At 39.6% G+C, this 23440-nt stretch overlaps 1 protein-coding gene across 1 annotated transcript in view; it reads right to left on the bottom strand.

The window, feature by feature from the left end:
• The window catches only part of REXO5 (RNA exonuclease 5), a 66425-nt gene that overhangs the window by 9275 nt on the left and 33710 nt on the right, over nucleotides 1–23440 (bottom strand). Inside the window, exons 8-14 of the mRNA XM_052635535.1 lie at nucleotides 21076–21214; nucleotides 20839–20933; nucleotides 16131–16233; nucleotides 12515–12606; nucleotides 11653–11773; nucleotides 4578–4682; nucleotides 3967–4104 (exon numbers count right to left, since the gene is read on the bottom strand). Coding sequence (XP_052491495.1) covers nucleotides 3967–4104; nucleotides 4578–4682; nucleotides 11653–11773; nucleotides 12515–12606; nucleotides 16131–16233; nucleotides 20839–20933; nucleotides 21076–21214 — 793 coding nt within the window. The remainder of the gene's footprint in view (nucleotides 1–3966; nucleotides 4105–4577; nucleotides 4683–11652; nucleotides 11774–12514; nucleotides 12607–16130; nucleotides 16234–20838; nucleotides 20934–21075; nucleotides 21215–23440) is intronic.

The following is a 23440-nucleotide window of genomic DNA, read 5'->3' on the forward strand; positions in this document are numbered from 1 at the left end:
ACACCAAGATTTTCTTACTTTGGCTTTGTAGGCTCAAACTGCCAGAGAAGGGGCTGGGACTAGAGTCCCCCTAAACTACAGTGGCAAAGTCACCAGAATGGATGTCCCTGCTGTGCTCAGCTAGACAGTGATCACAAACTGTCATTTTAAGTAGAATCACCACATGCAGGACCTGGTTTCTCAGAAAATAACCTTAAATTTGTCACTTAAAATTGAAGCCTTTCTCTCTCTGGGTGCTATGGGGTAAGCAACAGAATTATTTACTGCCTAAATTGCTTTTCATATTATTTGTTATTAATCACTAAAGTCATCACTCTAAGTCACAGACAGAGCTTCCCATTTGTCTTATTAGCTTAATTTTTAAAATAAGCAGCTTTCCCACAAATTTCTGGAGGTTAAGTTCTTCCACTGGATTTGTGTCTTCAAATTTACTGCTTTTCCATTTGATCAAACCAGAATAGCTAAATCTATGTGATAGTCTAAGCCATAACATCATCATAGAGATTAAAGTGCTCCCATAGAAAACCTTCATTTTATTGGATTTGACAATGATTTCTTGAATATGACACCAAAGACACAAGCAACAAAATAAAAAAAGGAGAGAGAGAACTAAATCAAAATGTGCATCAAGGAAGAACCATCAACAATGTCAAAAGGCAGCAGAAAGAATGGGAGAAAATATTTGCAAATCACATATCTACTGAAGGAGTCAAAATATATAGGGGACTTCCCTGGTGGTCCAGTGGCTAAGACTCTGTGTTTCCAAGGCAGGGGAGCTGGGTTTGATCCCTGGTCAGGGAACTAGATCCCATATTCTGCAACTAAAAAGTCTCATGTCCCAACAAAGATCAAACTGCAAGTAAGACCTGGTATAGCCAAATAAATAAGAATTAAAAAATAAAATATATAGGGAACTACTAAGACTCAACAAAAACATCAAACAACTCAATTAAAAAATAGGCAAAGGACTTGGAGAGGCATTTCTCCAAAGAAGATATGCAAATGGCCAATAAACATACAGAGATACTCAACATCATTAATCATTAGGGAGATGGAAGTCAAGAAAAACCACAAGATATTACATCACATCCATTGTGAAGTGAAGTGAAGTCGCTCAGTCGTGTCTGACTCTTTGCAACCCTGTGGACTGTAGCCCACCAGGCTCCTCCGTCCACGGGATTCTCCAGGCAAGAATACTGGAGTGGGTTGCCATTTCCTTGTCCAGGGTATCTTCCCAACTCAGGGATCGAACATTGCAGGCAGACGCTTTAACCTCTGAGCCATCAGGGAAGCCACCCTGGCTCACACCCATTAGGATGGATCAAAACAAAAAATGCCCCCCAAACCAAAAACAACAAAAATAACCAAGTGTTGGCGGAATTCCCTTGGGGTCTAGTGGTTAGGATTCTGTGCTTCCAATGCTGGGGGCACAGGTTTGATCTCTGGTCAGGGAACTAAGATCCCACATGGGGTTCCTACCCCTCCACTCCTCCCCAAAAAAACAAACACCAAGTGTCAGCTGGAATATGGAGAAGCTGAAACCCTTGGCATTGCAGGTGCAAGTGTAAAATGATGCATCTGCTATAGAAAACAGTATGGCAGTTCCTCAAAAAATGAAACACAGAATTATCATTTAACCCAGAATTTCTATTTTAGTGTATATACCCAAAAGAACTGAAAACAGGGACTTAGATACTTTTACATCCATGCTCACTTCATAGTAGCACTATTCAGAATAGCTAAAAGGTGGAAACAATTCAAATATTCATCAATGGATGAATGGATGAACAAAATGTGGTATAATCATACAACGGAATATAATTCAGCCTTGAAAAGAACTCTGATACGTACTACATCATGAGTGAACCCTGAAGATATTATGCTAAGTGAAACAAGCCAGACATAAAAGGACAAATATTGTAGGATTCCACTTACATGGTAATATAGAGTAGTCAAATTTATAAGACAGGAAATATGATAGTATTTAACAGGACTGGGGTAAAGGGGACTGGGGAGTTACTGTTTAATGGGTACAGAGTTTCAGTATGAGATGATGAAAAAGTTCTGAAGACAATGTACTTAAATAACACTCGACTATATTTAAAAATGGCTAAAAAGGCAAATTGTATGTATACTATACAAAAAGAAAGAAAAAAAAATAAGACTTAAAGGAACGAGTTACAGTCCCTTGACATGCCCTTTCTATCCCTCATTCTATCTTCCCAGGGATGATCTTTTTATTTCTATTTTTAGGTGTAGGCAAGACATTAATAAAATATTTGTGGAAAGAACATTTTAAACACCTAGGATTCTGCACTTAGATCACTATGGAGACTTTAATTTTTGCTTCGTTTTAATAGTTACTAAACTTAATAGTTATTATAATGTTATATTCAATAGCCATTACATGTAATAGTTTATTGCACCAGATAACAGTTACCTATGTCAAAATTATAAAGGTACTAAAAATTTATAGTGAACAGTCTTCCCCTAACCTGTTTCTAATCACCTAGTTCCTCTCTCCCTGGAGGCCCTCATTGTTACCAGTTTTTGTATATAATTCTACAGATATTCTAAGTTTTTATTTTCAATTCTTTTCATGGTTTTCTGTCTCTATGTACTGTGCTTATAATGTTATTATTGCTTCATATAAAAATTTGTCTTTATTCAACTTCTTCTAAACCGTGAAGATGGAGGCTTGCTCATTACATCCTTCTAAAAAAGTAGGAGTTTTTAAAACCATGTATAAGTATTATTTCTTAAAAAGTAAAAGTAATTAAACTATCAGGTTTTTTCCCCCAGTGGTTCTGTGATAAAGAATCTGCCTGCAATGCAGGAGACACAGGAGATGTGGATTTGATCCCTGGGTCGGGAATATCCCCTGAAGGAGGGCATGGCAGCCCATTCCAGTATTCCTGAGTGGAGAATCCCATGGACTGAAGCACCTGGTGGGCTGCAGTCCATATGGTCACAAAGAGTCAAACACAACTGAAGCGACTGAACATGCACTAACACATGCAACAAACTAATAAACAAACCTTAACTCCAAGAGATTTGAGAGCTAATAGCAACAAAAAAAGAGGTCGTGTTCCTCCGATATCTTAACCCAGTTATGAGCATACTTTGGATTTTAAGCCCTAAACAGACTTACAACACATGGAAGCTACTGGTCTTTTTGAAAGGGCAGTTTATCATTTAAAAGCTGAGGTCACAAGCAGGTACCCAATGTACATAAGATACATTAAACCAGTAGATAAAATTTTTGTCTGGCAAGGCTATGGTTTTTCCAGTGGTCAGGTATGGATGTGAGAGTTGGACTATAAAGAAAGCTGAGCACTGAAGAATTGGTGCTTTTGAACTGTGGTGTTGGAGAAGACTCTTGAGAATCCCTTGGACTGCAAGGAGATCCAACCAGTCCATCCTAAAGGAGATCAGTCCTGTGTGTTCATTGGAAGGACTGATGTTGAAGCTGAAACTCCAATACTTTGGCCACCTGATGCGAAGAGCTGACTCACTGGAAAAGACCCTGATGCTGGGAAAGACTGAGGGCAGGAGGAGAAGGGGACGACAGAGGATGAGATGGTTGGATGGCATCATCCACTCAACGGACATGGGTTTGGGTGGACTCTGGGAGCTGGTGATGGACAGGGAGGCCTGGTGTGCTGTGGTTCATGGGGTCACAAAGAGTCAGACACAATTGAGCGACTGAACTGAAACTGAACTGAACATGATATTTAAGAAAATTGGAGGCAATATGAGTATTGGCAGATTTCTTGATTCTCAAAAAATCAGATCTTGTCAATACTGGGCACACATTCTTGTGGGTCAACACTGTTCCCATGAAACAGAGCATGTCTCATATTCCAGTTGGTGACAAATCACTAGTATCTGAATGGCCCTAGAAGGCATCTGAATTTACCACAATAGATTAGAAGGTCAAAAATCTAAGTTTTCTTGTCTCATTACCTGATGTGTTTCAAGAACAAGAGTCATTGACCGGACTGGACCAAAACTCTTAAACAGCCTCTTCAGAGCCCTGAGGTTACAATTTTTGTTAAATGGCCCAGCGTAGACAGTTGACATCTCTGTCCACTTGACCTTTATCTACAAGAGAAACAACAGAATACAGTGAGGAGATGGATGTGGAAAGAGAATCAAGTCAAATCTAAAGAAACCCTAAGTTGAAATATGGGATAAATCCTTTCAAGGAATTTCTCAACACAAACACCTGTCAAATGTATAAGGATTTGTTTACAGGGATTTCACGGCATAATTATTCGGAATAACAAAATTTTATCAAATCCAAATGCTGAAATTAATAGGTATATCCTACAATAGAAAACTAAGATTATATAGTGTTATGAACAGATGTTTAAGATATACTGTTAAGTGAAAAAATAAAGTTGCAAAATAGAATACAGTCTGATTCCCATCATAAAAATGTAAATGGTAATATACCTATAGAAAAAATTTAGATAAATATATAGTAAACTTAATATAAGTATGTATTACTTTCCTTAATTGGAGGAGATTATAATGTCATCAAATAAATCATCTAGTAGAACCCATTCACTTACCCTCTTGTTCATCTCTTCAGTGAGGTTGGGTGAAAAGGGTTCAAAAGAGAACTGCACGATGCTGAAGGGAAACAGGGGGATTTCCACTCTAGCCTGCTCAAGAACCTGTAGAAAATAGCACAGCCTGGATGAGGCAAGAATCTAGTCTATTGTGGCTTGTGGAGGTGAGCCACAGTAATATAAACAATGGTTGTCTTCTTACCCATATTAAAAAGCAATATGAGGCTGACTTCAAGGTCTGGAAAAAAATGGTGACACCACACAGCCTTGTAAAAAACCATCTAATCAGTGAAAAGAACAGAATCACATATGACCCAGATCTCTAGCATTACTAAGAAGCAGACTATTACAACCTTCAAATTACCTGTAAGTAAAGAAACAAGTTAAATTCCAACAGAGCTACCATCACCCCACACTGCTGCAAGCCTGTGAATAAAGAGGGAGAAGAGGTACAAGAGACTTTGAGGGGCAGGGAACCAAGGGGCACAGAAGGCTTGGGTGAAACAAACAAAATCAGCCCCAGAAAAAAGTACAACTAAATGCCAAAACAATGAACACAGGTCACAACTTTGAAGGTTCAAGCCCTTGACTACAAGGAAGAGACTTGACAGCCTCAGAGAAACAGTGTTTCTGGGGAAAAATCAGATATATAGAGAAGAGGCAATACCCTATTGGAGCCACTGCAGTGAAGGAAAAAAAAAAAAAAAAAAAAATCAAGACAGAAATTAAGGAAAAACGAGAAATAAAAGATAGGAAAAGATAAATACCAATCCCTCACAAGAGCATTATAAATTTACTCTTCCTCGTACATCTTTCTCAAAAAAACCATCAACACTTTAAAAAAAGAAAAAAGAGAGCCTGACATCAGTAAGAGTACAAGGAAGCTTTAGGCCCTCAGTTTCCCACACACGCCACTTTAATACTACGTAAGCCAAAATATCTTTGCAAGAATATAAGAGACCAGTGGAGAATTACAGCAACCAGACACAAAAACAACAAGGGATCCCAGCAAAAGGAAAAGGGAAATATGCAGTTTTGTATACCCATCTATGCCTGCACTATCTGACTTAGAAGAGCTCAACATGGAGGAAACTTCCCATACTGAGGATCTTCCCTCTGGACAGAAACAAGAGTGGACCATGCACTCAATGTCATGGTTAGATTGGGCATTGCCTGAGGGACTAGTTTCTGTCTCACTTGACTCAAACCACTGATAGGACTGGCAGCCTTGTTTGTAAGCCACTGAAAACAGATGTAATCACATCTTATGAACTTGTAATCACTGCACATTAGAGCTGTAGTTCCAAAGGCAGATCTCAGGAGGAGCAACAGATTACAAGTTCTGAAAGGAAACAGGGACAAGCTGCTCGGGGAGTATGAGACAACTAAAAGCACCTGCACAAGCTCAGTGACAACACATCCTCTAAGTAGGTTTGAGAGGTCCTGAAACCTCACTCTGAGCTGATCAGTGAAAGCTTTCCTTTCCACAATGCCAGGCCCTAACAATGGGAGAGGTAGCTGCCCTAAAGAAATACAGAGTGAACTAAAAAGAGAACAAAGATAAACAACTAATGAAATCAGGAACAAAATGAGAATTTCATTAAAGAGACAGCAACTATATAAATAAACTCTGGAGCTGAAAAATACATTAAGTGAATTGAAAAATTCACTAAAGGGTTTCAACATCAGACTTGATTAGGCAAACTTGAAAATATATCTTTGAAATCACTAAGTTAGAGCAAAAAGAATAAAGAAAAGCAAATAGCATCTAAGAGGCTTACAGGACATCATCTAGAGGACTAATACAGAAAAATATAGGCATCCCAGAAGAAGAGAAAAAGGGACAGATAGCTTATCTGAAGAAATAATGGCTGAAAACCCCCTATATTTGAGCAAAGGAAAGAACATACAAATTCAATAAACTGAAAGGACTCCAAGCAGGATAAATGCAAAGAGACCAACACAAAGACATATTACAGTCAAATTTGTTAAAAAACAAAATTAAAGAGAGAATCTTGAGATCAGCAAGAGAAAAGCAATTCATCACATACAAGGAAGCTTTCATAAGATTATCGGTGGATTTCTTTACAGAAACCTTGTAAATCAGAAAAGAGTGAAAAATTCAAAAAGCTAAAAAACAAACAAACCCCATCAACCAAGAAAACTATCCAGCAAACTATGCTTTAAAAACGAAGGTTAAAAAAAAAAACACTTGAGGAAGTTTATCATCACTATGCTTGCTCTTATGAGAAATGCTACAGGGGGGGTCCTTTAACATGAAAGGATACTAGACAACAACATGAAAGTATTCCACTTAAGGTAAATACATGAACACACATAAACATAATACACTTGTATTGATGTAATTGTGGTGCATAAATTCACTTTTAATTATCCAGAACTTAAATTGACAAAAATCTGGAAAAAATAACTACATGCCTATGTTAATTGTTGTTCTGATATGAAACAATGGACTGGTTCCAAATTGGGAAAGGAGTACATCAAGGCTGTATACTGTCCCCCTGTTTATTTGCTTACATACAGAGTACATCATGCAAAATGCCAGGGTAGTTGAAGCTCAAGCTGGAATCAAGATTTCCAGGAGAAATATCAATAACCTAAGATAGCGGATGGCATGACCTTTATGGCAGGAAGCGAAGAGGAACCAAAGAGCTTTTTGATGAAAGTGAAAGAGGAGAGTGAAAAATTTTATGGCAAATAAATGGGGAACAATGGAAACAGTGACAGACTTTATCTTCTTGGACTCCAAAATCACTGCAGATGGTGACTACAGCCATGAAATTAAAAGATGCTTGCTCCTTGGAAGAAAAGCTATGACAAACCTAGACAGCACATTAAAAAGCAGAGACATTACTTTGCCAAAAAGGTCCGTCTAGTCAAAGTTATAATTTTTCCAGTAGTCATGTACGGATGTGAGTTGAACCATAGAAAAGCTGAGGGCCGAAGAATTGATGCTTTTGAACTATGGTGTTGGAGAAGACTCTCAAGAGTCCCTTGGACTGCAAGAGAGCCAACCAGTCCATCCTAAAGGAGATCAGTTCTGAATATTCATTGGAAGGAATGATGCTGGAGCTGAAGCTCCAATACTTTGGCCACCCTATGAGAAGAGCTGACTCACTGGAAAAGATCTAGATGCTGGGAAAGGAGGAAGGCAGTAGAAGGGGATGACAGAGGATAAGATGGTTGGATGGCATCACCAACTCAATGGACATGAGTTTGAGCAAGCTCCCAGAGATGGTGATGGAGAGGGATGCCTGGCATGGTACAGTGCATGCAGTTGAAAGGAGTCAGACATGACTGAGCCACTGAACAACAACAAATAGGTTTGATACAGCTTTCCTGACAAGAAGCAATTGCCTTCTAATTTCATGGCTGCAGTCACCATCCACAGTGATTTTAGAGCCTAAAAAGAGAAAATCTGGTACTGCTTCCACCTTTTCCTCTTCTATTTGCCATGAAATGATGGGACCATATGCCATGATCTTAAGTTTTTTAATACTGAGTTTAAGCCAGCTTCTTCACTCTCCTCTTCACCCTCAAGAGGCTCTTTAGTTCCTCTTCACTTTCTCCCATTCGAGTTGTATCATCCACATATCTGAGGTCGTTTATGTGTATATAATATATAAAAATGCAATTTATGATATCAGTAACATAAAGTTGAGTGGTGTTGAGCTTATAGGAGTATTTTTGTATGCAATTAAGTTGTTATCAAGGCAAGGGGCTTCCCTTGTAGCTCAGTTGGTAAAGAATCTGCCTGCAGTGCAAGAGACCCAGGTTCGATCCCTGGGTTGGGAAGATCCCCTGGAGAAGGAAATGGCAACCACTCTAGTATCCTTGCCTGGAAAATCTCATGGACAGAGGAGCCTGGTGGGCTGTAGTCCATGGGCTCACAAAGAGTCGGGCACGACTGAGCGACTAACACTAACTAACACACTAAGTTGTTATCAGTTTAAAATAGAATGTTTTAACTTTAAGGTAACTGCAATGATGACTACTAAGAAAATATCTACAGAACATACTCAAAAGGAAATGAAAAGGGTATCAAAGTCTGTTTCTACACACCCACATACAAATACAATCAATGAAACTCAAAGGAAGACAGCAGAAAAGAGAGGAGGGACAAAAAGCTGTAAAAGATACAGAAAACAACAAAATGGAAATAATCCTTCCAATCCAATGATTAGACAGCAAAATGTCATTAGCAAACTGAATTCAACAACACATTGAAAGTATTACACACCATGACCCAGTGAAATTTATTCCTGGGATGCAAGGATGTTTCAGTGTATGAAAATGAAAGACAAAACCATATGACAATTCAACTGCAGAATAAGCATTTGACAAGATTCAACACTGGTTCATAAAAACAATAAAAAATTAAAAATAGGAGGAAACTTCCCAAACACAATAAAGGCCATATATGAAAAGCCCACAGATAACATCATACATATGTACAGATACATCATACATAGTCAAGGCTATGGTTTTTCCAGTGGTCATGTATGGATGTGAGAGTTGGACTATAAAGAAAGCTGAGCACAGAAGAATTGATGCTTTTGAACTGTGGTGTTGGAGAAGACTCTTGAGAATCCCTTGGACTGCAAGGAGATCCAACCAGTCCATCCTAAAGGAGATCAGTCCTGGGTGTTCATTGGAAGGACTCATGTTAAAGCTGAAACTCTAATACTTTGGCCACCTGATGCGAAGAGCTGACTCATTGGAAAGACCTTGATGCTGGGAAAGATTGAGGGCAGGAGGAGAAGGGGACGACAGAGGATGAGATGGCAGGATGGCGTCATTGACTCAATGGACATGGGTTTGGGTGGACTCTGGGAGTTGGTGATGGACAGGGAGGCCTGGCGTGCTGCAGTTCATGGGATCGCAAAGAGTTAGACACGACTGAACAACTGAACTGAACTGAACTGAACATCATACTCAAAGGAAAAAGACTAAAAATTTTTTCTCTAAGATCAGGAACAAGGATGCCTGCTCCTGCCACCTCCATTCAACACAGTATTGAGAGTCCTAACCAGAGTAATAAAATATCCTCTGAGGAGGATACCTACTAATATTTAAGTTTCATATATAAAAAAAGCTCAAATTGTCCAGAAGTGAAATACCCATTTTGGCTTCACAGTAGTTATTTTGCATAAATGTATAGACATCAATAGGGTTTCCCAGAAGCTGCAGTGGTAATGAATCTGACTGCCAGTGCAGGAGGCGCAAGAGATGTGAATTCAATCCCTGGGTTCGGAAGATCCCCTGGAGTAGGAAATTGGAACCCACTCCAGTATTCTTGTGTGGAAAATTCCACAGGCAGTGGAGCCTGGTGGGCTAGAGTTCAATGGGTCACAAAGAGTCAGAAACAACTGAGCATACTGAAATAAAACGAATCCACAGGTCCACATGAAATTAATTAATGAATGAACAAATAAATAAGGTAATGGGAGGACTCTTGCTCATAGAATGCTGAGTAACAACTAGTAAATATGGAGGAATTATATAGAGTTGGAAAGTCATCCTTGTACAACGATCACAGTAAAGTTGGTTCAGCTAAGAATCATCAGTTCAGTTCAGTTCAGTCACTCAGTCGTGTCCGACTCTTCGCGACCCCATGAATCACAGCACGCCAGGCGTCCCTGTCCATCACCAACTCCCGGAGTCACTCAAACTCATGTCCATTGAGTCGGTGATGCCATCCAGCCATCTCATCCGCTGTCATCCCCTTCTCCTCCTGCCCCCAATCCCTCCCAAAATCAGAGTCTTTTCCAATGAGTCAAATCTTCGCATGAGGTGGCCAAAGTACTGGAGTTTCAGCTTTAGCATCATTCCTTCCAAAAAACACCCAAGACTGATCTCCTTTAGAATGGACTGGTTGGATCTCCTTTCGGTCCAAGGGACTCTCAAGAGTCTTCTCCAACACCACAGTTCAAACACATCAATTCTTCAGTGCTCAGCTTTCTTCATAGTCCAACTATCACATCTATACATGACTACTGGAAAAACCATAGCCTTGACAAGATGGACCTTTGTTGGCAAAGTAATGTCTCTGCTTTTGAATATGCTATCTAGGTTGGTCATAACTTTCCTTCCAAGGAGTAAGTGTCTTTTAATTTCATGGCTGCAATCACCATCTATAGTGATTTTGGAGCCCAAAAAACTAAAGTCTGACACTGTTTCCACTGCTTCCCCACCTATTTCCCATGAAGTGATGGGAACAGATGCCATGATCTTAGTTTTCTGACTGTTGAGCTTTAAGCCAACTTTTTCACTCTCCACTTTCACTTTCAGCAAGAGGCTTTTGAGTTCCTCTTCACTTTCTGCCATAAGGGTGGTGTCATCTGCATATCTGAGGTTATTGATATTTCTCCCAACAACCTTGATTCCAGCTTGTGCTTCTTCCAGCCCAGTGTTTCTCATGATGTACTCTGCCTAGAAGTTAAATAAGCAGGGTGACAATATACAGCCTTGACGTACTCCTTTTCCTATTTGGAACCAGTCTGATAAGAGCAAGAGGGGATTTTGATGAAAAGCAGGGTATCTGCTTTTCTTAAAGTATATCCTCACATAGTACTTATTTGAAGTAAGGAGGAAGAAGCAGTAACTCTCTAACAGAGAAAGCAGACAACATCTTGTTAAGATCATCAAAATAAAAACAAGAGAGGGACAGATAGACAGATATGCCTCTTGATGTGGTACCCTGAAAAGGACATATTACTTATGTATGATCAGGCTAAAACCTATAGTCTGCATAACCTGAATCTAATTATAAGGAAACCAAAATGAAATTACCAATGTCATGAGAGACAGAACTTTAACAGCCAAAGCCACAGGCCTGCTGGAATCTGGAAAAAGACACTGGCAGCTGACAGTTCTGCTCCTATTGGGTAACTAAGACTAAAAGTGCTCCAGACAAAACTTGAGACAGAAGTAAGACTGGCTAATGGTACACAAGGTTGCTGATGAATAACAGTTTGATACTGGCATAGGTTACGAAGGGTTATATTACCCTCTACTCTGAATACAACCTTCAAAGACACAGTAGGTCACTCACCTCTTTATTTGAAAGGCACTTAATAGTTTGACAGTTTTTGGAAGAAGAAAGTGCACTAGCATCTGCCTCCCGGGTCAAGAAAAGGAGCTTCTGGCCCACTGAGTCTAGGCATTCTAAAACACTGTAAAGAAGGAGAGGTTAAGGTAGGAATAACAGTTTTCCCTAACCTAACAGTTGCTTCTTTATACTTGTACTGCCTAACATGGTAGCAATTAGCAACATATGGTTATTTTAACTAAAATTAACTAAAATGAAAATTCAGTTCCTTAATCACAGTAGTCACATATATTAAAAGGTTCACACATGTAGATAGCACAGATACAGAACATTTCCACCATTATAGAAATTATATTTTCATTGGTGCTCTCGATTCAGGGAGAGGAAGGATAAACAAAAAATATATTCAAAGCTGTTTATCAAAGTTTAGGCTAGATTCTAAGGATCTGATATGTTTACTATGCTGCAGAGACAACCCCCTTCTGAATCTGTTTTTTGTTTGTATTTTCCCCAATCTGGGCAAGACATCAAGACTATAGCTGACTCCTTTAATCAAAATACTCACTAGTCTATATCTCCTCTCATGCTACTTAGTTCGATGTTATTTCAATGTCTCACATTTTTTGTAAAATGAGTTATTTTAAGACAAGTCAATATATTCAGATAATTAGAAAAACATGCTATTCAGGGAAGCAGATGGTAGTTTTCCCTCCATAGTTTTTGTAATGGAAGAATGTTACTCATATTATTGGTAAACATTTCTCAATAGACCCAAAAGGAGAAAGAAATTGCCAGGTTTTGTTGTTAAATAAGCAATCAGATACTCCATTTATCTTTGTAACTATTTAGAAATGAAAAATATTACCTTGTGTTTAGCTGCTGAACTACTTCTGCTGTATTTCTTGGCTCTTGGCTTTCCTGGTGACGAGCTAGTGCCTCCAGATTTAGTTCTGCAATCTTAAAAGAAAATAAAGTGGTAAAAATCATTTAATATCTTGTAAAATATTTGATGGCAAATAGATGGGGAAACAGTGGAAAAAGTGTCAGACTATTTTTGGGGGGCTCCAAAATCACTGCAGATGGTGACTGCAGCCATGAAATTAAAAGATGCTTACTCCTTGGAAGGAAAATTATGACCAACCTAGACAGCATATTCAAAAGCAGAGACATTACTTTACCAACAAAGGTCCATCTAGTCAAGGCTATGGTTTTTCCAGTAGTCATGTATGGATGTGAGAGTTGGACTGTGAAGAAAGCTGAGCGCCGAAGAATTGATGCTTTTAAACTGTAGTGTTGGAGAACTCTTGAGAGTCCCTTGGACCGAAAGGAGATCCAACCAGTCCATCCTAAAGGAAATCAGTCCTGAATATTCATTGGATGAAACTCCAATACTTTGGCCACCTGATGTGAAGAACTGAGTCATCTGAAAAGACCCTGATGCTGAGAAAGATTGAAGGCGGGAGGAGAAGGGGACGACAGAGGATGAGATGGTGGGATGGCATCACCGACTCAATGGACATAAGTTTGAGTAAACTCCAGGAGTTGGTGATGGACAGGGATGCCTGGCGTGTTGCAGTCCATGGGGTCGCAAAGAGTCAGACACGACTGAGTGACTGAACTGAACTGAAAGTATTTGAGGCTAAAAAACAAAACAAACAAAATGCTCAAACCTGAAAAACCTACTCAAGTGGTGTTCTTTGCTTCTGTAGATAGTGAACTTTGCTGATGCCACATTCCTAGACTGGCTTCAATACTTACCAGATTGCTTCTGGCTGCTTAGCCAAGAATGGCAATCTGTTACCACCTGCTGATGTGACATGAATATGGGAAAGGACCAAGCAGGGCTTAGTGAAAAGTAGTGACAATTCATTCATTCCCAAGTCACTTAAAACTTACTTCTCTGTAAACATGCAATCTTTTGAAATTAAAAAAGAATGGTTTTCATGGCAACATAAAGAAAAAAAGACTTTATTAATACAAAATTATTAAAAGTATTCTAGTTTATTCTCCTTGTATAAAGTGAGAGCCCTTTGGGAGTTTTTGTGTATAGAGATACAAGTTTCGTTACTTAGAATCATTTTAGATTCAATTTAGAATTATAAAGAAAGTATAGAGTTCCCAAACATATTCAACTGCCATTTTCAACTATTATTAATATCTTAGATTAGTATTATATATTTGACACAATTATTAATGTTAATTTTTTCTTTTTAAATTTTTTATTTGAGTATAGTTGATTTACAGTGTTGTATTAGTTTCTACTTATACCAAAGTGGATCAGTTACACATATCAACTTTTTTATAGATTCTTTTCCAGTGTGTTATTAACTAAAGCCTATGCTTAATTCAGATTTCCTTAGATTTTACTCAAGTATATGCAGTTCTTCCTAGAAATCAAGTGGCAACTGCTGTTGAAACAGTGCTACCCCAAGAGAGCAAACATCTATGTATTTATAATTATCACAATTATTAACATCAGTTACAGTGACTTAAACGTAGCACGCAGAATCTTTAGTTCCCTCAGTTTGGTTCAGTCGCTCAGTCATGTCCAACTCTTTGCGACCCCATGAATCACAGCACGCCATGCCTCCCTGTCCGTCACCAACTCCCAGAGTTCACTCAGACTCATATCCATCGAGTCAGTGATGCCATCCAGCCATCTCATCCTGGGTCGTCCCCTTCTCCTCCTGCCCCCAATCCCTCCTAGCATCAGAGTCTTTTCCAATGAGTCAACTCTTCACACGAGGTGGCCAAAGTACTGGAGTTTCAGCTTTAGCATCATTCCTTCCAAAGAAATCCCAGGGCTGATCTCCTTCAGAATGGACTGGTTGGATCTCCTTGCAGTCCAAGGGACTCTCAAGAGTCTTCTCCAACACCACAGTTCAAAAGCATCAATTCTTCGGCGCTCAGCCTTCTTCACAGTACAACTCTCACATCCATATATGACCACAGGAAAAACCAAAGCCTTGACAAGACGGACCTTAGTCGGCAAAGTAGTTTCTGCTTTTGAATATGCTATCTAGGTTGGTCATAACTTTCTTTCCAAGGAGTAAGCATCTTTTAATTTCATGGCTGCAATCACCATCTGCAGTGATTTTGGAGCCCCCCAAAATAAAGTCTGACACTGTTTCCACTGCTTCCCCATCTATTTCCCATGAAGTGATGGGACTGGATGCCATGATCTTCATTTTCTGAATGTTGAGCTTTAAGCCAACTTTTTCACTCTCCTCTTTCACTTTCAGCAAGAGGCTCTTTAGTTCCTCTTCACTTTCTGCCATAAGGGTGGTGTCATCTGCGTATCTGAGGTTATTGATATTTCTCCCAGCAATCTTGATTCCAGCTTGTGTTTCTTCCAGTCCAGCGTTTCTCATGATGTACTCTGCATATAAGTTAAATAAGCAGGGTGACAATATACAGCATTGACGTACTCCTTTTCCTATTTGGAACCAGTCTGTTGTTCCATGTCCAGTTCTAACCGTTGCTTCCTGACCTGCATACAGATTTCTCAAGAGGCAGGTCAGGTGGTCTGGTATTCCCATCTCTCTCAGAATTTTCCACAGTTGATTATGATCCACACAGTCAAAGGCTTTGGCATAGTCAATAAAGTAGAAATAGATGCTTTTCTGGAACTCTCTTGCTTTTTCCATGATCCCGCAGATGCTGGCAATTTGATCTCTGGTTCCTCTGCCTTTTCTACAACCAGCTTGAACATCAGGAAGTTCACGGTTCATGTATTGCTGCAGCCTGGCTTGGAGAATTTTGAGCATTACTTTACTAGCGTGTGAGATGAGTGTAACTGTGCGGTGGTTTGAGCATTCTTTGGTATTGCCTTTCTTTGGGATTGGAATGAAAACTGACCTTTTCTAGTCCTGTGGCCACTGCTGAGTTTTCCAAATTTGCTGGCATATTGAGTGCAGCACTTTCACAGCATCATCTTTCAGGATTTGAAATAGCTCAACTGGAAATCCATCACCTCCACTAGCTTTGTTCCCTAACCAGCGATAAAACCCATGCCCCCTGCAATGGAAGCACTGAGTCTTAACCACTGGAATTCTATCAGCTATATTGATTAATACCACTTTATGGTGCTTAATATATTCATGGCACTGTGCTAAGAGCATGATACTATATAATATCTCATTTACCCTCACCAATATCCCAGAGAAGTGTGTTCCCATTTTACAGATCTAGAAACTAAAAACTATAAACTAAAGTTCTTCAGAGAAATTGCCTTAGATATCATATATCATTTCACCTATAATATATATCATTTCACCTATAACACACCATTTCACCTACTTAAAAACAGGTTAAGTCTAACTTCATAGAGATTTAACCACTATATTATGCTAGTGATACACATCTTAATTTCAAATATATATTCACTTTGAATTACACTCCCATTTTTGTAAAGAAATATGATATGGTGGTTTGTGACACTGTTCTAGTCTCATAATTTTAAGGAAAGCAAAGATACTAACCTTCTTTGGGCCATACTTGAGGAAATACCGAGCCAATTCAAGGGTTGTTCTAGCATCTTCTGTAGCATCATGACCAAGCCTATCTGGACACTGTATATCCTTCCTGGAAAGTCAAGGTAAAATTGAGTTAACTGGGAGCATTCTTTTTTTCTTTTTTAATTTTGTGGCTGTGAGGTGTGGCATGTGGGATTCCTCGACCAGGGATTGAACCCACACCCCCTACGTTGGAAGCATGGAGTTTTAACCACTGGAAAGCCAGGAAAGTCCTGAGAGCATTTTTAATGACAGATTCTTTCAACCCCAAAGTTCTAGCTACATGTAAAGTTTTAGCATCCCAGTAATTAGATCTGAATGTTAACAATCAAGATTTGTTTATTCCTTAGTGCCAAGATCTGAGAGGTTCTGAGAATACAGAATGATCAGGAATGGCTTTGTCTACAGTAAGCATATCATCAATGGCTATTTAATAAAAAGTCTCTGGTTCACTCCCTAGTCAATCCCTTGTTTCATTTCTTAGATATAGCTGTGGTTTTAAAGTTATCTTCCAGAAATTTTCTATTTGTATACAAGCGTCTAATATACGGGCTTCCCAGGTGGCATTAGTGGTAAAGAACACTCCTAACAATGCAGGTAGAGTTAAGAGACATAGGTTCAAACCCTGGGTTGGAAAGATCCCCTGGAAAAGGGCATGGCAACCCACTCCAGTATTCTTGCCAGGAGAAGCCATGGATAGAAGCCCCAGGTGGGCTATGGTCCACAGGGTCGCAAAGAGTTGGACACAACTGAAGCAACTTGGTATGCATGCATGCATGTCTATTATATACTTAAAAGTTCTTTTATTTTAATTTTTTGACTACATTGTGTGGCATATAGGTCTTAGTTCCCTGACCAAGGATGGTGCCTGTGCCCCCTCCACTGGAAGCACTGAAATGCCAGAGAAGTCTCATTATTTAAAAAAAAATTTTTAAATACATCTCTTCCCTGGTGGCTCAGATGGTAAAGCGTCTGCCTACAATGTGGGAGACATGCGTTCAATCCCTGGATCAGGAAGATCTCCTGGAGAAGGAAATGGCAACCCACTCCAGTATTCTTGCCTGGAAAATCCCATGGATGGAGGAACCTAGTTAGGCTACAGTCCATGGGGTCGCAAAGAGTCAGACACGACTGAGCAACTTCACTCACTCACTCACTTATACTTCTGTCTATAGATGTATCTAAATCTAAGCTACATCATATCAATATCTCAAAATCTTTGAATCTTTTTCTGAATCTCCATTTTAGGGAGATTAATCTATAAATTGGAGAATAATCCCCAGATTTTTATTCAGTAACATCTTAGACATCCCTTTATTGCACATTTCATGGCTGGAGCCACCATCTGCAGTGATTTTAGAGCGCAAAAATATAAAATCTGTCACTGTTTCCCCATCTATTTGCCATGAAGTGATGGGACCAGATACCAAGATCTTAGTTTTCTGAATGTTGAGCTTTAAGCCTACTTTTTCACTCTCCTCTTTCATTAAGATGCTCTCTAGTTCTTCTTCGTTTTCTGCTATAAGTGTGGTGTTATCTGCACGTCTGAGGTTATTGATATTTCTCCTGGCAATCTTGATTCCAGCTTGTGCTTCATCCAGTCCCGCATTTCTCATGATGTACTCTGTATATAACTTAAATAAGCAGGGTAACAATATACAGCCTTGATGTACTCCTTTCCCGATTTGGAATCAGTCTGTTGTTCCATGTCCAGTTCTAACTGTTGCTTCTTGACCTGCCATACATATTTCTCAGGAGGCAGGTCAGGTGGTCTGGGATTCCTATCTCATGAAGAATTTTCCACAGTTGATTGTGATCCACACAGTCAAAGGCTTTGGCATACTCAATAAAGCAGAAAGGGATGTTTTTCTGGAACTCATTTGCTTTTTTGATGATCCAACGGATGTTGGCAATTTGATCTCTGGTTCCTCTGCCTTTTCTAAATCCAGCTTGAACATCTGGAAGTTCATGGTTCATGTACTATTGAAGCCTGGCTTGGAGAATTTTGAGCAATACTTTGCTAGTGTGTGAGATGAGTACAATTGTGCAGTAGATTAAGCATTCTTTTGCATTGCCTTTCTTGGGGATTGGAATGAAAACTGCCGTTTTCCAGTACCATGGCCACTGCTGAGTTTTCCAAATTTCTTGACATATTGACTGCAGCAGTTTCACAGCATCATCTTTTAGGATTTGAAATAGCTCAACTGGGATTCCATCACCTCCACTAGCTTTGTTTGTAGCGATGCTTCCTAAGGGCCACTTGACTCCGTATTTCAGGATGTCTGGCTCTAGATGAGTGATCACGTGATCGTGATTATCTGGGTTGTGAAGATCTTTATTGTATAGTTCTTCAGTGTATTCTTGCTACCTCTTCTTAATATCTTCTGCTTCTGAGAGATCCATACCATTTCTGTCCTTTATTGAGTCCATCTCTGCATGAAATATTCCCTTGGTATCTCTAATTTTCTTGAAAAGATCTCTAGTCTTTCCCATTCTATTGTTTTCCTCTATTTCTTTGCATTGATCACTGAGGAAGTCTTTCTTATCTCTCCTTGCTATTCTTTGGAACTCTGCATTCAGATGGGTATATCTTTCCTTTTCTCCTTTGCCTTTTGCTTCTCTTCTTTTCATAGCTATTTATAAGGCCTCCTCAGACAACCTTTCTGCCTTTTTTCATTTCTTTTTCTTGGGTATGCTTTTGATCACTGCCTCCTCTACAATGTCATGAACCTCCATTCATAGTTCTACAGGCACTCTATCAGATCTAATCCCTTGAATCTATTTGTCACTTCTACTGTCTAATCATAAGGGATTGGATTTAGGTCATACCTGAATGGTCTAGTGGTTTTCCCTACTTCATTAAATTTAAGTCTGAATTTGGCAATAAGGAGTTCATGATCGGAGCCACAGTCAGCTTCCAGTCTTGTTTTTGCTGACTGTATAGAGCTTCTCCATCTTTGGCTGCAAAGAATATAATCAATCTGATTTCGGTATTGACCATTTGGTGATGTCCATGTGTAGACTCTTCTCTTGAGTTGTTGGAAGAGGGTGTTGCTATGACCAGTGCATTCTCTTGGCAAAACTCTATCAGCCTTTGCCCTGCTTCATTCCATATTCCAAGGCCAAATTTGCCTTTACTCCAGGTATTTCTTGACTTCCTACCCTTGCATTCCAGTCCCCTCTAATAAAAAGGACATCTTTTTGGGGTGGTAGTTCTAGAAGGTCTTATAGGTCTTCATAGAACCATTCAACTTCAGCTTCTTCAGCATTACTGGTCAGGGCTAGACTTGGGATTACTGTGATATTAAACAGTTTGCCTTGGAAATGAACTGAGATCATTCTGTCATTTTTGAAATTGCATCCAAGTATTGCATTTCAGACTCTTTTGTTGACTATGATGGCTACTCCATTTTTTTCTCATGGATTCTTGCCCACAGTAGTAGATATAATGGTCATCTGAGTTAAATTCACCCATTCTAGTCCATTTTAGTTCACTGATTTCTAAAATGTCAATGTTCATTCACTCTTGCCATCTCCTGTTTGACCACTTCCAATTTGCCTTGATTCATGGACCTAACATTCCAGGTTTCAATGTGATACTGCCCTTGATAGCATCAGACTTTACTTCCATCACCAGTCACAGTCAAAATTACTGCAGATGGTGACTGCAGCCATGAAATTAAAAGATACTTGTTCCTTGGAAAAGTTATGACCAACCTAGACAGTGTATTAACAAGCAGAAACATTACTTTGCCAACAAAGGTCCATCTAGTCAAAGCTATGGTTTTTCCAGTAGTCATGTATGGATGTGAGAGTTGGACTATAAAGAAAGCTGAGCACTGAAGAAATGATGATTTTGAACTGTGGTGTTGAAGAAGACTCTTGAGAGTCCCTTGGACTGCAAGGATTCCAACCAGTCCATCCTAAAGGAAATCAGTCCTGTATATGCATTGGAAGGAGTAATGCTGAAGCTGCAACTGCAATACTTTGGCCACATGGTGCAAAAAACTGACTCATTTGAAAAGACCCTGATGCTGGGAAAGACTGAAGGCGGGAGGAGAAGGGGACGACAGAGGATGAGATGGTTGGGTGCCATCACCGACTCAATGGACATGAGTTTGAGTAAACTCCAGGAACTCGTGATGGATAGGGAGGGCTGGTGTGGGGCAGTCCATGGGGTCACAAAGAGTCAGACACACTGAGCAACTGAACTGAACTATTAGCACATATCATCACATTCAATAACAAAAGCATCATTTATACAGATAACCATAATTTATTTAACTAGTCTTATAAAATATCTGAAGATTTGGGAGCTATTTTAAACCACACTATAATGAACATCATTATACATGTGTTTATACATAGTAGGATACTATCGATATAGGAATGTTATGTTTCAAAGTTTTGGGTAACTTTTCTTCCTCTTCTGTCCAGTTCTATCCATCAACCTTCAGATACGAATGCAACTCCTTTTTGTATTCCCAAAGTTTTTTCATTTATGAATCATACTTCTCTCTGAAGTTAGGATCTCAGAATTCCTAATAATATTTACAAACTAAGAGAGAGGAAGAGCAGAGAGGCCAAACTTTTGCAATATGCTTTAAATAAGATACAATCTGCTAACTTCTATGCAGTCTATCAGGATAATATTATAATATTCAAACAAACTTACCCCAAAATAGCTTTGGCTAAGAACTTGAGCTTAAATCTTCTGCCCTGCTCTCTGACATAAAGCAATGATGTATCAATAACATATGGATGTATCATCTGAGGAGGAAAGAGAATAGAATGAGTAGCATACTATGCTAAAGGAAAAAATAAGTGGACTGGGAAACTGAAGGCTTTAGATCTAAGATAGATAAAACAGGCTCATATGCTAGAAAAACTAAGTCCTAAACCAGATACTCACTTTCAGTGCTCTGAGATCTAAATCTAAGGAGTGGCCCACTAACACAGCATCAGGAGGAAGAAGGATCTTCAACTGTCTCTGTACATCTTTGAGTTTGGTTGTCACTGGTTTAAGAATCTTCTTTGTGATTCCTGAGAAACTTTCAACAACAACAAAAAAAATCAGAGAAATGGAAAAACCAGGATATTACTAAGTTTTCCTCCCTGGAAAGCCACTTGAAAAGAATATTTTAAAAAATTGATAAAACATTAATAAATGCTTAGTGTAATAAAGTTGAAAATAAACAAAGAAGAAATTAAAAACTGCCTATAATCCCACTACCCAGAGATCACTTTTTACACTTTAATAAATACCCTTTCATATTTTTTGATACATATATATTCATGTATGTTTCATTTTTATAAAAATGCAATGGCTAATAAGCACATGAAAAAGTGCTCAACATGGCTCATTATTTCAGAAATGCACCTGTCAGAATGGCCATCATCCAAAAATCTACAAACAATAAATCCTGGAGAGAGTATGGAGAAAAGGAACACTTTTGTACTGTTGGTAGGAATATAAATTGATACAGCCACTATGGAAGACAGTATGGAGATTCCTTAAAAAACGGGATAGGTGGCGGTCCTAAGATGGCGGAGGAATAGGACGTGAAGACCACTTTCTCCCTCACAAATTCCTCAAAAGAACATTTCAACGCTGAGCAAACTCCACAAAACAACTTCTGTAGGCTGGCAGAGGACATCAGGCAACCAGAAAAGCAGACCATTGTCTTCAAAAACAGGTAGGAAAAAATATAAAAGACGAAAAAGGAGACAAAGGAGTTGGGGAGGGAGCTCCATCCCGGGAAGGGAAGCCCGTCCCAGGAAGGGAATTTTAAGAAGAGAGGTTTCCAAACACCAGGAAACACTCTCCCTGCCGAGTCTGTGGCGAGCCTTGGAAACACAGAGGGCAACATAACAGGAAGGGAAAAATAAAGAAATAATTAAAACCAAGAGATTACAAGCCCAACAGTAACTCCCCCAGCGGAAAAGCAGCACAGACACCTGCATCCACCACTGGGAAGTGGGGGCAGGGCAGGGAAGCGCAGGAGGCGCGGGCTGCAGTGCTTTGTAAGAATCGGGCAGGAATGCCCCACGCGCAACCAGAACGATCACACTTGGGCTAGCAAACCAGACTGTGGGATAGCTACCACGCGAAAAGCTCAAACATAAGACACCTCCAGGACCGAGCACAGAACAAAGGACGGAACGGAAAAAGCTGGCTGCAGACCGTCCCCCACTGGGGACAGGCAGCCAGAGCCGTAAGGGCTGGAAAGGGGCAATTGCAGAGCCAGAGAGACTTCACTTACCAAACTGCAAGCAGGCTTCTTTGCTAAGACTTCTGGGGGTGCTAGACAGTCACCATCTGCCTCACAAGGGGCGCCAGCAGTCCACCCAGAAAACTGAGCAGCAGAGGCAGAAAAGGCGACAAGTCGCAGCGATCGCACTCGCCAAACTCCTGAGCTACTCGGACCCGGGAAGGGCACAAAACGCAGTCCCAACCGAATCTGTGCCTCTGAGGGCTACCTGAGTGCCGAACCTGAGCGGCTTAGACCGGGGAAGTGCACGCAGCCTAGGACCAGCCTCAGATGGTTCCCGGCTGAGCATCGTAGAGCCGGAGCGGTTTGTACGCCGCGAGAAGGGACAGGTCCAGCAGGGCTGAGACACTGTGTGCACACGACAGCGCTATTTGTTTGCAGCATCCCCCCTCCCCACAGTGCGACTGAACTAGTGATCCTAAAAAACCAGCATAAAGAAGAAGTTAAACAGAGGGAACCGCCTTGGAAGTGACCCCACAATGCCCACAACATCAGAGAATGGCCAGATGTATTTTTACTATTTTTAAAATCATTCCTTTTTTTTTTCTTTTTTTTCTCTTTTTTTTCCTGACTTTTTTTTTTAATAGTTAAGTCTTCTATTTCTCCTCTAATTTTTATTTCTATAAACTATTATTAATATTCAAAAAAAAAGACTATTTTTTTTTTTAAGGCAAACACCATATATAGTCTGGGTGGTTATTGGTGTTTGTGTTTTTTTTTTTTGTTTGTTTGTTTGTTTTTAATAATTCTTGTGGCTTTTTTTTCTTTTTTCCTTTTTCCTTCTGCTTCTTTTCTTTAAGATTGTATTTTTGAAAATCCAACCTCTTCTCTAGATTTTTAATCTTTGCTCTTCGGTTTTTGTTGTCAATTTTGTACATTTAAAAACCCAAACTTCACTACCCAATTTTACCTGAGAGCGAGATTACAGGCTTGACCACCCTCTCCTCCTTTGGACTCTCCTTTTTCTCCACCAGGTGGCCTCTGTCTCTTTCCTCCCCCATCTCT

This window comes from Budorcas taxicolor, chromosome 2 (assembly GCF_023091745.1).
Source record: "Budorcas taxicolor isolate Tak-1 chromosome 2, Takin1.1, whole genome shotgun sequence".
Classification (NCBI taxonomy): Eukaryota; Metazoa; Chordata; class Mammalia; order Artiodactyla; family Bovidae; genus Budorcas; species Budorcas taxicolor.